Source organism: Drosophila guanche, unplaced genomic scaffold (assembly GCF_900245975.1).
Source record: "Drosophila guanche unplaced genomic scaffold, DGUA_6, whole genome shotgun sequence".
NCBI lineage: Eukaryota > Metazoa > Arthropoda > Insecta > Diptera > Drosophilidae > Drosophila > Drosophila guanche.
The window spans coordinates 4,333,492-4,346,867 of NW_022995753.1; the positions used below are offsets into that span (position 1 = coordinate 4,333,492).

Below are 13,376 nucleotides of genomic sequence, written 5' to 3' on the forward strand. Positions count from 1 at the left end.
TGGCCTAGTGGAAGTAGTTGTGCTATGTTGTGCTTGTTGGTTCCCCAACCAGAGTCTGGCGTGACGGATATCCGGGGCGCGGCGAGACAAACTTACCCGTCCCGTCGAATCTTTTTCTTTTGTGCGTTACAACTGGGTTTGGGTTCTCGTGGAGCATGGCCAGCACCAAGCCGATGCCAGACATTTTACAGACACTTCCACAAATATATACGGAGATGTTTTTGTCACGGAAAACTGACCAGAACAAAATGCGGAAGTAATTTGGCAATTTTACGATACTACGATTTTATTTTTGAATTCATTCATGGGTATAAATAGCCTGTGGTAGTATGTATATTTAGACACTTTGGTATTTTCTTATAAGCATCGCCCAGACATCGGGGTATCTTGTTTGTAAAAATGTTGTCAGCTTTTGCGCCTTTTGAGCCTGTTGGGGCGAACAGTTCCTGCACTTTCTGGTTATAACTTCTGGCAGGGCAGCTGAAATATATTGAATAAGATTTATGATTCTTACTTTGGCATCGCAGTTGACAAATTTTGGATGTATTTGCGCTACCTTTAAGTTGCTGGCCCAATTGGTCGCATTCGCTCTTCTCAAGAATGCACATTATCTGGCGACTGACAACGACCTGGTTATTCAGCAGCTTATTAATATTTCTCTCTTCGGCTTGCGCCTTTGATGAGATAAAAATGATGAAGAAAATAAAATAAAGAACCAAAAACTGCGCCTGATTTTTATTTAATGAAAGCATCACTACTCCTTCGAATACGCGACTGTATGACTAACTGACTACTGTCTGTGTACATATCTGAACGGTGGCCAGAAACTGTGTATCCCATTTATTCGTGCATGCGCAAAAGAGGCTGGCTGGACCTCGGAATGCCATCAAATATCTCACATCACATATACTCGGTACGTACGAGTCATCATCCCATCCAGTTACGGATAGGAATCGAAATCTCAAGTGCGACGGCAAAAGCACCAATCGTTGTAGACAACAATTTAATGAATATCCAGATAGATCCCTATTCAATCTTCGCGATTGTTGCCGTACAAAATAATTAGCAGAAAACTTTTAAGAGCTTTTACTTTGGACTCCCAATAGCAAATTAATCAAGAAACTGCTAAACCACCAAGGGTTTCCCTTCCCACTGATCTTCCATTCAAAAGAATTTAGTTTTAATTTGCAATGAAAATCAGTAAATCGCAAGGCCCATCGTTGCGACTCTGTGGGAATAATATCAAATATCTTCGAACGGAATGTAAACATCAGCAACGTTTTTATTCAATTTTACAACAAAAATAGTCTGTACATAACAACAAACAGGACAGGACCTCTTTGGCCAACTCGAATCGGATTGAGTGGAATTGGCCCGAGTACGAGTTCTCAACTAGCTGGCCATTGATGGGTCCGAACGATGCCTTGGCTTTGGGGGAGTTTTGAAGGGTCGCACAAATTTTATATTTGTCTTGAGGGAGTCGGGCAGCTGGCTGGGGGGCAGCAGACAGTGCAGAAAGACGTGGGTCAGGTAGCCAGTGATTCCCCAGATGCGGTACTGATCGACCACGAAGGCAGGGCTGCTGTAGCCGCTGCGGAATTGCGTGTGCCGTGCCGCCTTGGGTGCCATCAATGAGTTGAGCGGTATGCTGAATGCTTCCTCAACCTCTTCCCAGTTCAGACGCAGCTCAGAGATGTGAAAGTCGGCCACAAAGCCGACCACAGGCACAATGGCCGAGGTTAGGGGCAAATATAAGGGCTTTGCCTCCCCCCACACCTGGATGCGATCGCGAGGCAGACCGATTTCTTCTTCCGTCTCGCGCAGGGCACAGTCCACGTAGCTCTCGTCGCTTTCGTCACGTTTCCCGCCCGGAAAGGAGATCTGAAAGCTGTGACTACGCAAGTGTCGGGAGCGGCGCGTATAAAGCAGCGAAATCTCGTCCCTGAAAGGCGGAAGAGAATGGTCATCGTGGTTGGAGTCGCGATATCCGGACGGGTAAACATACACACGCCTGTGCCGCCACTTACGTGCCCCGTTCCTGGCAAAGAGCAATGAGCACGGAGGCCGATAGCTTTTCGCGCCTAGTGGGTGTCAGGGATTTTGGTCGGGGAAAGGCCGGCAGATTGCGCATCTTTTCCATGCAGCGCTTTTGCTGCTCCGGCGATACAAGGGCCGCATACTCGTAGGCGGTCAACAGCTGGCTATCGGTTCGCTCTGAGGCAACGGTCGCTGAGGAGCTAAGGTGGCAAATTGTTGTCCTCAACAGACGCTGCATCCGCTGGCGCGCCGAGTATGCAGTGGCCAACGACATCATATACCTTGGTGTCTGGCAAAAAAACAAACAAAACCAATAATATTTGCCAAAAATCGGATTTAACAAACCAAGAAATGATGTAAACAACAATCGGCTAAACCATCGATAGACTTTTCTATATTTCCGAAAATAGTCTGGGGAAACACGGACCAGAAAAGCGCCTCTGGCGGAGGGAACGCTATTCTCAGGTCCCGAATCTTGCCAGAGGTGGCGCCACGAGTTCTCCATAAGCCTACAGAGAGCGCCACTTGGCTTGTATGAACCGGCAAATCGATATATTGTGGGGTTAGTGTCCTGTGCAAGCATTTGGCTCCATTGGTTTGGGGTTTTGTGCTGCATGAGTTAAGCTTGGTGATAGTTTTGGGTATTTGGTTTGAAGGGAACATTTGAAAGGGTTTTGGGATGCCAAAAAAACTACGAACTTACTCTTGCTCATTGAGGAAATCAAGATTAAAGGGCGAAGCATACAGAAAGCTACTGTATCCGATCAACCCGAAACCTTCTAAAGAATTGAGTTTGTTTTTGTGTATAAATGTAGTTTATTTCTTGTTGTTCCATTTTTGTTTTGTTTTTTGTATTCTGTCACGTGTTAAATATTAATAAATAAATTGCATTAAGTAGTATACGATTAGTGTTTGGTTTTAGAAGTTAGTTAGAGGCGCAGTAGCAGAGAGTTTTAGACTTTCCTTGGTGATGCTGTGTCCCAAGTACATACATAAATACATAGGTTTCGAAATGTATTCATTAAATTGAATGTCTTGTGGATTGTGTGTGTGTGTGTGTTGTGTGTTCGCTTGTGTATTTGCAAAAATATTGCGCCTGCACTTCCGAATGGCGATCAGAAGTATGTATACATATATATAAATATTATTAACTTGTGTTTAATTATTTATTTTGTAATTTCTTTTTTTTTTGTCACCTGCACTTGAAATATTTAGAATATTCTTTAGTCATTTCCATTTAGATTAATAACATACATACATATGTACATATGTATGCCTAAGTGTGGATTTCAATATTAGCTTTTTGTTAATTTGCTGTTTGCTTTGTTCATCTCTCTCTTCATCGTTATCTTCTTTGTTTTTAAATATGCAAAAATAAGCTCTCTCTCTCTCGCTATCCTTTTCTTGCTGCTGTCCATCCATTTCTTATACATATACATAAATGTGTATGTATGTATCCTCTCTCGCTTAACAAAAACTAGACAATGCTGAAATTATTGTTCTTCGTATTACTTTTGCTGTTTTGCTTATTGTTTTCGATTCATGTTTATATCAAATACAGATACAGAGACTCCCATGCAAACCGTGCGCACATACATATGTACATACATATATGTTTTCATGTACGTACATATGTACGTATGTATCTCGTGTGTATTGCATTAATTCGATCGATCGAGAAGTGTGCTGTGTACATAAACAGATAGTAGATAGATACAGACAGAATCTTAAACATTCGCTTAACTTTGACGCTCTTAAATGCATTTTTTGTTTTCAATTTTGTTTTGTTTATTTTGTTGTGGTATTTTTGCGGGCTTTGTGGTTGTTTTGCAGGCATGCATGGCTTTGGTTACTTATGCTAGGCTATAAATATAATTATGATATCTCCGGTATTGCAATAATAATCCATAACGGCTCTCTCTCTATACAATAAAAATTCAACGAAATCTCAGCTTATCGCGTAAATATTCCCTTATAGCGTATTTCTTTTTTGGCATAAATTGTTTTTTTTTGTTTCCTCTTCATCAAAATTATAAATGTAGTTAAAAAATAATATTAAATACGGTAAGCCTTAGGGTTCATTTACATGGAAATCATATCATAGAAGTTAATACAATAATTGTAGTTGCTTGCAAGTAAGTAAATTCAATCGAATGCTTAAACTATTGTTCTACACGAGGGAGGGGTGTGTTCTGGGTACTGCTTACTGGGTTCTGGGACACAAGACCCAGTAGACAGGACGCTGAGGTTGAGTACTTTACAATTTTAGTACTCTGCTGTACACAGACACTGAGTAGCACACCCACACCCACACCCACACCCACACAGACCAATCCATCCACGCACTCACGAACACACTCTCTCAAAATTCAGTCTTTTTCATATACAAAGAAGGGCAAAGAGCAACGCGAACTGTAACGAAAGAGAAGCCAAGCAACCAAGAAGCAAACATTGGGTGAGACTGATTATTCCTTCCATTCCTTCGGGCTTCGACACTGTTTCGAAATAATCGAGTTACATCGAAAGTTACTTCCATTTACATTGTTTCGTTTTTATCGGAGGCATTCAAATTTAAAGCTGCTTTTTGCTATGTTCAAATCGATTGTTGAACTTTTGTTATCCATAACGATAACAATGGCCATGCATTGCGGCTTTAATGCTGCTCCACTTAAAGTTGATCAATTTTGAGCTCGCTCGTCAATTAGGAGTTCGTTTTAGGATCGATTATACACAGAGATTGCCCTTGCTAGCGAGTGATTCCAATTGGAGAGTGCATTTGCAGGTCCGTTCAGTACACGGAGTGTACTATAACGAAGTGCGACGGGCAGGGGGGCAGGTCGTGTGTGAGCAGATTCATATATTTTTTTTATATATAGATAGGCGTCTCTTGGCCAGTGAGCAAACGAAACATGGACGTGGGCATGGTCTTCATAAGGATCTAAACAAAATCGAAAAATGTTTCCAATGACAAAAGTGAGAAAACTGGAAACAGAATGCCTGCGCTTACCTCGCCCACAGATGATGACAGGAGCTTGACAATGGTATCATGGGGTACGGCCACAACACTCTGATTGTTAATCTCGATGATGCGATGACCCACACGGACACCGCCGCGCTCGGCAATGCCACCGCGCAGCAGACTGCAGATCTGCAGATGGAAAGAATCATTCAGTTAGTAGAAGAAATCGTTCGAAAAGGGATGAAGGATTCTTGTTCTCTTACCACGCCATTCTGGACACTGAAACCCAACTGGAAGAGGGCCTTGGGCCGCAGTATCTTCACCTCAACGACTGGGGGACAGGGCACGACGGTAAACTTGACGGCAGTTTGATTCTTGGCATTGCGTATGTAGCTCTGGCAGGTGGAGAGCGGCAGACCGACTAGGCTCATGCCATTAATGGCTATCAGCTGGTCGCCAATGTTCAGCTGCCCGCAACGGGCTGCGGCCCCGGTGGACATTAGATTGGCAATCACGACCGTGGGCAGCATGGAGCCCCAGCCGGATTCGACGATGACAACGCCAAGAATTTCGCCCTTGGCCTTGGGTACGACAACCTCCTTCTGGAGCTCCTTCTTGGCGAATATCTCGAGCTCATCGCCAAAGATCTCCTGACTGTTGAGCACCTCTTGGTAGTCCATCTCCTTGGCCAGATTCTCGTTCTCGATGCCATTGGCCTTGAGGAACTCCATGTAGGCCACCTGGAAGGCCTGGCCAATCGACTGGGCTATGAACTGAGCCTCATCGCTCTCGAACACATGGCAGATCATCTTCGGTGTGCGATTGTGCTTGCTGTGCAGCGCCTGTAAGGGCTCCTTTGGTGGCGAGGAGTCAGCTGCATCGCTGGCCGACACCGACACCGACACAGTCGGATTGGACACATCTCCAAGCGGATTTGGACTGGGGCTAGGATTTGAATCGCCCAAACTGTTGGGCACGAACCGGCGACGGGCCATCAGCACCACCAGATCCCCGATGTCGGCAATGTAAGAAATGGTGCGCAGGGCATGATCCATCATGATCTCCTTGAGGTCTGTGTTTAGCACCATTATCTTCTCGGTTGATATGAACAGATCCACCTCCGTGCTCGGCTGACTCTCGCCCTCGGGTGCCTGTATGGTGTATAAAAATGTACAAAAATTTCATAAATATGCCCAAACCTGTGCTTGTTTTTGGGGGTGTGGGTGGTGGGATTAACGATCGAAACAATCTCTTACCAAAGCCTATTCAAAGGGAATGCGCAGCAGGGAACGAGAAAAGCGAACGAGAGAAAGTTTAGACACAACAACACACATTTAACATTATTGCAAATAGATAGCCTAACATTAAGTTACACTTAGGATGGAGCTGGAACTACATATGTACATACATACGTGTGGGGGCGTGGAGGGGGCGGCTCACTCTTTATCACTCACCTTGATCCTTGAGACAGCCTCTTCGGCCTGCATCATGCGCGTTGACTTCGTGGGCTGACCCTCGCACACGAGCTGCGTCGATCCCAGATACTTGGCTCGGAAGAGCACCCCCTCGATGAGAACTTTGGGTTCCAATAGACCTAAAACACAGACACAAACGGTTATTAGATATGTGGCCAAGGGTACATTGAGTGAGTACATTGAGGCATGCATGTGGCACGAGACTTTGAGGCAGTGGCAGGTTAGCCTGCTGCTGCTTTAACGCTTCGTAAGCCACAAAACAAACAAAGAGATAGAGAGAGAGGAAAAGGTACATGGCAAGGAGAGAGATAGGTGGTAGACACGGTGGGAAAGAGTAACGAGTGAAAGAGCAGTAGACAGAGACACTTACATCACATAAACACATCACAAATAAATGGGTGGAAAGTGGGTGTGCGGATTGCAGCGTGAAATGTTATTATATATTAAATATAGGATATTCAAGAGAGAGATTGAGAGAAAGAGAGAGAGAGAGGAGATATCAGTATCAATGGAACCACAACAACAGCAAGTAAAGCAGGGGGCGTCATTTCGTTTCGTTTCGTTCCGTTCCGACTAAGGGAGTCGCCACTCACCCTCCTTGTTACGCGACTTTGCCTTCTTATCGCTATTTGCCGAGTCTTTGAGCGACTTAATGGATCCCGTCGGACTCTTGGTGAACTGCAGCTTCTCCGGTGAACCGCTGATCGTTATGTCCGCCGTGCCCGCAATCTGGCAAATGTCCGGCGAATTGGGCGTCAGGGAGGTGCCGATACCCTGCCGTATGGTGGCCGTCGAATAGGTCTGCGGCTTCGGATTATTGTTGTCAATGCAGCCGCCATTCAGATGCCCATTGCTGGCTATTTCCGTTCCCTCATTGGCATTGCTATCTGGCTCCTGAGACTGCGCATAAATTGGGAGGTTTGGAAAGTTAGTTATGGGAATACGACGATGGATCGAGTTGCCATTTACCAGATCGGAAAAAAAATCCTGCTCCTCGTGCCGCTGCTGGCCCAGTAATCGATCCGTTTCCAGATCGGTATCCGGCTCCTCTTCCTGCGCCGCTGGGGCTGGCACTGCTGTTGCTATTCCAATTGCTGCCGCCTCACATTTGCGCGGCACCCACACGGGGGACTCCGGCTCGGTTGGCAGCACTTCGTCGCAAAACTTGAGCTTATCCGGCTGTGTCTTGGCCCGCTGCAGGGCCGTGCGTATCTCCTTCATTGCCTCCTGGATCTCTACCGCCGCAGTGGCCGACTGTTGGACGGCACTGCCTGCTTCATAGACTGCACCATAATGGGATTGCTCGATGGGGCAGCAATCGCTTTCCACAGCTACGGCGGCTGCTGTGGCCTGCTCGGCCTGCATGGACTGTTCGTGACTGTTCGTGTCTGGCAGGTCAATTTGCGGCGGTGTGCAGGGCAGTGGCAATGGCAGTGGCGGTGGCATCGGCATTGGCAGCGAGGCAAAGTCACTTATCAGCGCCGAATGGGAGGCATCCGTGGTGACAGTCGCCAGACTGGCACTGTTGTTGTATTCGTTCTCCAGTCGTTCACCATTTATCGGGCCATTTGCATTGCCATTGTGCTCGTGGACGGGCTGCTGTTGGGGTTGCTGCTGTTGCTTGTCACAAACAACAGACACATTGTTCTCCGTATCGGAGGCATGGCCACTGCTAAGGCCATCCTCCAGCACGGGCATGCTCGTGTACAGCTTGCCATAGTCTGTGGGGCAGTTGATGTCATTCGACAGGCTATCCAGATCGCCGCAGTTCGAATCGTAGTCCGTTGTCTCCGGCGAGAGGGTAAAGTTACGCGAATGTCGCCGTAGATTCGCCTCCAGTTCGGTATCCGCCGGATCACCGCTGCTGCGGCTATTCGAATCGATATACAGCTCAATATCGTTGTGCTGCTCCTGGTACACAATCGGCACACAGACGCTGTTCTCGCTGGGTTGCTGCTGCGGAAAGAGAATGTGTTGGCAAAGTGTTTTCCTTGGAGAAGTCCTGTTTCGTCTCACCTGCTTCTTGCTGGGCGAACGATGTACCATATAAAGCTCTTCTTTGGGTATCCTAGCCAGCCGCTGGCCAATGTATGCTTGCTCCAAGGGTGTCGTTGCCGGATATTCCTGCTGCTGCTGCTGCTATGCAGGAGGAGGAAACTTGCTTCTTTAGGAGGAATCCTTTTCTCGTTATTCGTGTGTCTACTCACCGCATTGGGCACATCATCGCCACTCTCTGTGGTGTAGTCCGCGAAACGTTTCTCATCATCTGGATTGGCCTTGAAGAACTCCTCCAGCACCTTGCGCGTCTCCGAGAACTCGTATAAATAATCGAATGCTGGTGTTTTCTCTCTTGCTGCTGCCGCCATCCTGCTGTCCTCCTCGTGATCATTCAGATCTATCAGATTGCCCGACGATGCCTTGCCGGCCACACCGCTGCCGCTCGTGGTGGGCGAGACGCGCTGTGGAAAGCCTGGCGGTCGTTTGCGTGAGCCGCTATTCAATGCGTTGCTTGTTGCTGCCGCTGGCACTGTCGCCGGCTGGTTGCCAAACCGACGCGGCGATCCCTCGTACTCGGCTATGGGCAGCTGACCAATCATTTTGGTTACCTTCAGTATATCCTCCTGGCTGTCTGAGCGCAACACCGATGCGGCCTTGTTCATCCAGTTTGTGTCAATGTCGTCGAAGACAACAATCTCCCCATCCCTCAGGCACTGGCCATCGGCCTTGCCCACATCCGTTGGCGAACCAGGACTGGCACGACCCTGCCACAGAATTACAAGAGAATACATGAGAATGGTTGCCAACTCGTGGAGGGATTCATTAATGGACGAATGCCCGCAAGGACTTCCTTTTCCTTCCCCACATCTTATTCGATTGTTACACAACGAATTTTCTTACCTGTGGCAGGGATGATTCGTGGGCATCGAACTGGCTGCCCGGACTTCGTCCGACACGTATCTGATGGAGATGCGGCCGCTGGTAGTAGTAGGAGGATGACATCTGTCCGCCAGTTTCCCCATAGCCCATGGACAACTGTCCCGGCGACTGGCCCTGCAGCGGCGCATACGGGAGCTCGGCATTCAGGTCCGGTGAGTTAAGCACTGTGCTGGCAGGCGTCACATTCGGGCTGCGAGTTCGCATCTCCCACACATAGCGCTCCTGCTGCAGCGACTGCATCTGCATCTGCATCTGCGGCTGTCCAAAGTTCATTTGCAGCGGATTGGCCATCGAATCGTTGCTGCTGTCGCTACAGGAATTTGAATTCATTTCCTGCCTGGGGGTAGATAAGCTGGACGTTGGATGCTGGATGGTTTGCTGCTTGAACTCAGCTGTATGGATGTGTACTGGAACTGGAACTGGGACTGAAACTGAGTCTGTGAATGCTCCTCTCCGTCTTGGATTACTGCTCTAGTGCTGCGTCCGCTGCTGCTGCTGCTTCTGCTGCTGCTGACATGCCTCGTTCTGAGTAGATACTACCTAAGGGAGAGGTGGCAAAGGTGGAAATTAGTTGGCTCGATGATCTAACTGATGAATCACTGCAACTGCAGCAGCCACAGCCCCAGTAAGGGACGGAAAGAGAGAAATCAATGCTGGCTGGCTGGCTGACTGATGCTGCCAATTAACCCAATAACAAGGCCCGCGAATCGTGTCATCAAGGGACACAGTAGCCGTAGCCTTCACGTGTATCCTTCCATGTGTTCACCTCCCTTCCACACTCGCTCTCTGTCAGTGTGTGTGTGTGTGTGTGGATTGCGCACGTAAACTTGGCCTCCAAAAATGTTCCGCGCAGGCAAAACAAACTCGAGTGTGCAGAAAAACGCAGGAGGCTGGGCTGGCTATCAGACACAACAACAAAGCCACCCACTACCTGCCGAAGGTGTTGGGGGGGAGGGCTTGGATGTTGCAGGCTGTGTGTGTCTCGCCTTTGTTTTCGATTGTTTGGCACGGCACGGACGTTACTTCACCGCAAATACACACACACACACACACACACACACACACACACATCTGGGTGTGTGTAGGGTAGGGAGTGTGTGTTTGTGTGTACATCAGCGAATTGATGCCTTTGCGCGCCTGTGTAGATGTCGATGCGTGGTTTTTTTGTGTGTGTGTGTGTACTGCCATGGCATTGTTAAAAATCAATAGAATTTGCTGGTTTTTTTTTTCTGTAGCTAGTTCTTCCTGTTTCCATGAGTGGACGAACACCAGAGCCAGAGCCAGAGGCAGCACCAGCTCCGCCGACGCCCGCACACCACCCACCCGAACAACAACAACAACAGATGCAGCAACGGTAAATGACGCGGTCGTGGACAAGAGCGCGGACACGGACGGCGGTAAGGATCACATGCTACGCAACATCGCACATAAGCAAAACAACAACAACACCTGTCGCTAATTTACCGTTCAATTCATATTTTTTATCAAATGTTTCACCAGTGTGACCGCGGATGTACCGTCCAGTGTGACCGCGGAACTATCGATAAGATATACAGACAGACCCTCGGAAATATACCGAAATTAACGCTTGCATTTTCAAAATATACTGTAAATATACCGTCAATCTGAAATTATTTTCCTCGATTTTGATGTTCTATTTGATATTAATAGTTTGCAAAGACTTTCAGCACTAAAACAATAATTTAATCCGATTGAAGAATCAATTTGGCTAAATATAAATACTTATTTTATTTAATTGTATACCTTATGACCTTACAATTTACAAATTTGCATTTGAATTGTTCATTCAAGTCACCCCTTCTGGAAGCAGGTGAGCTTTGTGTTCAGTATGTAAGTGTATGTAACATGTAGAGACACATGTATGCTAACTTATTTGAAAATAAAAAAAAAGGCGCGCACATAATCGGGGCTAAAATTATCATGATCGGCTAACTAATCACCGATTTCTTTGATTTTATTTATTTTCTTTTATTTTTATATACTCTCACTCATTTTCTACTCCTAGTGGTCAACCTTCACAGATGGATGTCGATCCGCCGTCGGAACCTCCAGCCTGGTAGCTGCCTCAAAAATCCATACCCCTGTCAATCTTACTTCGGACTCGGTTGCCAGTGATGCTATGCACTCCAGTACAGTGGTCCTCGGCAAAGCAATCTTTGTCTCTCTCTCGTCTTATACCAGAAGCCACACCTGATGATGTCAAACTACATCTAAGCTCTTATCTCCAATCGCCGCCTGATGACTTTATTATAAGTAAATTTAATTTTACACAAAAGCGAAATATCTCTTCATTCAACCTTATGACCTTTCACAGCCGTGCTCCACATTTGGTCTCCTATTCTTTAGACTACCATGTTCTGGATCGAACCAATCACCACATCAAATGACTCAGGAGTCCTTTTTGATCACATGCTATTGAAATCAATTTTGCTTCAAGTTTGTTGTATTTGCAGACACAGAGTAAAGTAACTCTGTATAACTCACAAGGTTATTCGCGTTTGTTATGCTTAGAATTATTTCAAATTAAATAAATACAGTATGCCTCTGTTGTGAGGTTTTTAGATAAGGTTCATAGGATCGCTCGGTCACATTTTCACATGGACCGCAAGCCCCGTCTCGACACGACTTGACCGCAGTGATAGCGCCTTATCACTCCTGCCAAGTGCGAGTGGATCCTGAAACAGATGGAAGGAACACTTATGGAGAACTCAAAAGTAAACCCAATTTGTGTTTGTTTTAATTTTCTAGAAATAATACAAGTTTTGAATAATTATTTACGCTCGGATAAAAGATAAAGTATTTACTGATATAAATAGTTGGTCTCTGGGTGTAGTTGTGTCATGGGAAAACTGAAAAAAATAAGCTGTGCTGCTCTCGAGAATGGATAAAACCCCTGCTCGTTCAGCGAAACGCTCTCTTAGATGACAGGCTTTCAGCGTGGGGCTCCGAAGAGAGTGCAAAGAGAGAAGCAGTAAGAGAGAGCATTGTTGGACCAGGCCCAGGACCAATTGACTGGCTTACTGCTTGCCGTGCGCCCCGTCTCCGCCCAATGGGACGGCGCAGTACCTGTGCCAGTGCCACATGCCACATGCCACCACCCTGACCTACACAGCGGGCGGCCAATCAGCAAGTAGGCGGTGCAAGCCGGAAGGCCAGCCGATTGGACGCTGCCCTCCGCAGCGCCAACAGAGCGGCGCAAGCCAAAGAGAGAGAACACGACCACGAGGCGCAAGAGAGCCAACGCCAACACGGGCAATTGCTGAATTTAGGCCCAGCAAGAGAGCGATAGAGACAGAGAGACAGAGAGCGAGCGAGCGATTTGTGTTTTATTTCCACTTCTTTATTTTCTGAGCTCGGGTCTCGGCTCTGCTGCGGCTGCGGCTGCGGCTGCTGGTGCTGCTGCTCCCACAGACTACTGCTTCGTTCCGTTTCACGGGTTAAGTCCGCGCTGGCGGCCACATGAAGTGTCAGTAACGATTTAGTACGACCCGCGAGCGCACCTGCTCGACCCACCCACACATGCTCTGCTCGTGTGCCCGCCCAGATCTATCCAACCGCATTTGTGTGATCGATCTCATTTTTTTTTTGAAACAACTATTTTGTGCGAAGAGGGAACCCCACTCTTCCCCATATCCGTGTGGGTTCCTGTTTCTGTGTCTGTGTCTGTGCCTGTGTCTGTGTGTGTGAGTAGAAACAAAGATGTAAATTTATAAAAAAAAGGCGCCAAATATTGCAACTTTGAAGAAAGTGAACTGAAAAGTGTTATAAACCGGAATACTACAGCCGATACAAATAATTCAAAAGTATCCTCGAAATCCTGAGCATATTCCCGGCAAACTTCAGTAAACATTTAAAAAAAGATTTTTAAGTTATTCCATAACTTCAGATTTCATTGCTGGTGTTATTTCTCATGTGAATGGAATTCCCGAAAAAAATAATAACAGCAA

At 46.9% G+C, this 13,376-nt stretch overlaps 3 protein-coding genes across 4 annotated transcripts; all 3 read right to left on the reverse strand.

Moving 5' to 3' along the window:
• Positions 1–260: 260 nt before the first annotated feature.
• On the reverse strand, positions 261–793 carry LOC117588314 (allergen Tha p 1). The gene is made up of 2 exons (XM_034279506.1): positions 557–793; positions 261–480 (listed from the first exon to the last, which is right to left on the reverse strand). The coding sequence occupies exons 1-2, from the start codon at positions 750–752 to the stop codon at positions 338–340; spliced, it is 339 nt and encodes a 112-aa protein (XP_034135397.1). The 5' UTR covers positions 753–793; the 3' UTR covers positions 261–337.
• Positions 794–1,255: 462 nt separating this feature from the next.
• On the reverse strand, positions 1,256–2,402 carry LOC117588299 (nucleoside diphosphate-linked moiety X motif 8). Its single transcript, XM_034279482.1, has 2 exons — positions 2,028–2,402; positions 1,256–1,942 (listed from the first exon to the last, which is right to left on the reverse strand). The coding sequence occupies exons 1-2, from the start codon at positions 2,312–2,314 to the stop codon at positions 1,393–1,395; spliced, it is 837 nt and encodes a 278-aa protein (XP_034135373.1). The 5' UTR covers positions 2,315–2,402; the 3' UTR covers positions 1,256–1,392.
• Positions 2,403–3,801: 1,399 nt separating this feature from the next.
• LOC117588313 lies at positions 3,802–10,920 on the reverse strand. Of its 2 annotated transcripts, none has more exons than XM_034279505.1 (11): positions 10,873–10,920; positions 9,370–9,948; positions 8,679–9,233; positions 8,488–8,610; positions 7,441–8,424; positions 7,065–7,371; positions 6,451–6,590; positions 6,253–6,258; positions 5,260–6,147; positions 5,045–5,185; positions 3,802–4,975 (listed from the first exon to the last, which is right to left on the reverse strand). In XM_034279505.1, exons 2-11 carry the CDS (start codon positions 9,736–9,738, stop codon positions 4,904–4,906), a joined length of 3,585 nt encoding a protein of 1,194 aa, XP_034135396.1. In that variant the 5' UTR covers positions 9,739–9,948; positions 10,873–10,920; the 3' UTR covers positions 3,802–4,903. The 2 variants fall into 2 exon arrangements, with proteins under 2 accessions (XP_034135396.1, XP_034135395.1); XM_034279504.1 differs by having other exon boundaries at positions 7,441–8,427.
• Positions 10,921–13,376: the final 2,456 nt, after the last annotated feature.

What these genes read in the sequence shown, in the direction of transcription:
- LOC117588314 (XM_034279506.1), bottom strand. Translation starts at nt 752, where the DNA reads ATGCTTTCATTAAATAAAAATCAGGCGCAGTTTTTGGTTCTTTATTTT. An exon ending in ATTGGGCCAGCAACTTAAAG is followed by an intron (nt 481 to 556) that starts GTAGCGCAAATA and finishes AATATATTTCAG; the next exon opens with CTGCCCTGCCAGAAGTTATA.
- LOC117588299 (XM_034279482.1), bottom strand. Translation starts at nt 2,314, where the DNA reads ATGATGTCGTTGGCCACTGCATACTCGGCGCGCCAGCGGATGCAGCGT. An exon ending in CTTTGCCAGGAACGGGGCAC is followed by an intron (nt 1,943 to 2,027) that starts GTAAGTGGCGGC and finishes TCCGCCTTTCAG; the next exon opens with GGACGAGATTTCGCTGCTTT.
- LOC117588313 (XM_034279504.1), bottom strand. Translation starts at nt 9,738, where the DNA reads ATGAATTCAAATTCCTGTAGCGACAGCAGCAACGATTCGATGGCCAAT. An exon ending in ACGAATCATCCCTGCCACAG is followed by an intron (nt 9,234 to 9,369) that starts GTAAGAAAATTC and finishes ATTCTGTGGCAG; the next exon opens with GGTCGTGCCAGTCCTGGTTC. An exon ending in GCGATGATGTGCCCAATGCG is followed by an intron (nt 8,611 to 8,678) that starts GTGAGTAGACAC and finishes CCTCCTGCATAG; the next exon opens with CAGCAGCAGCAGCAGGAATA.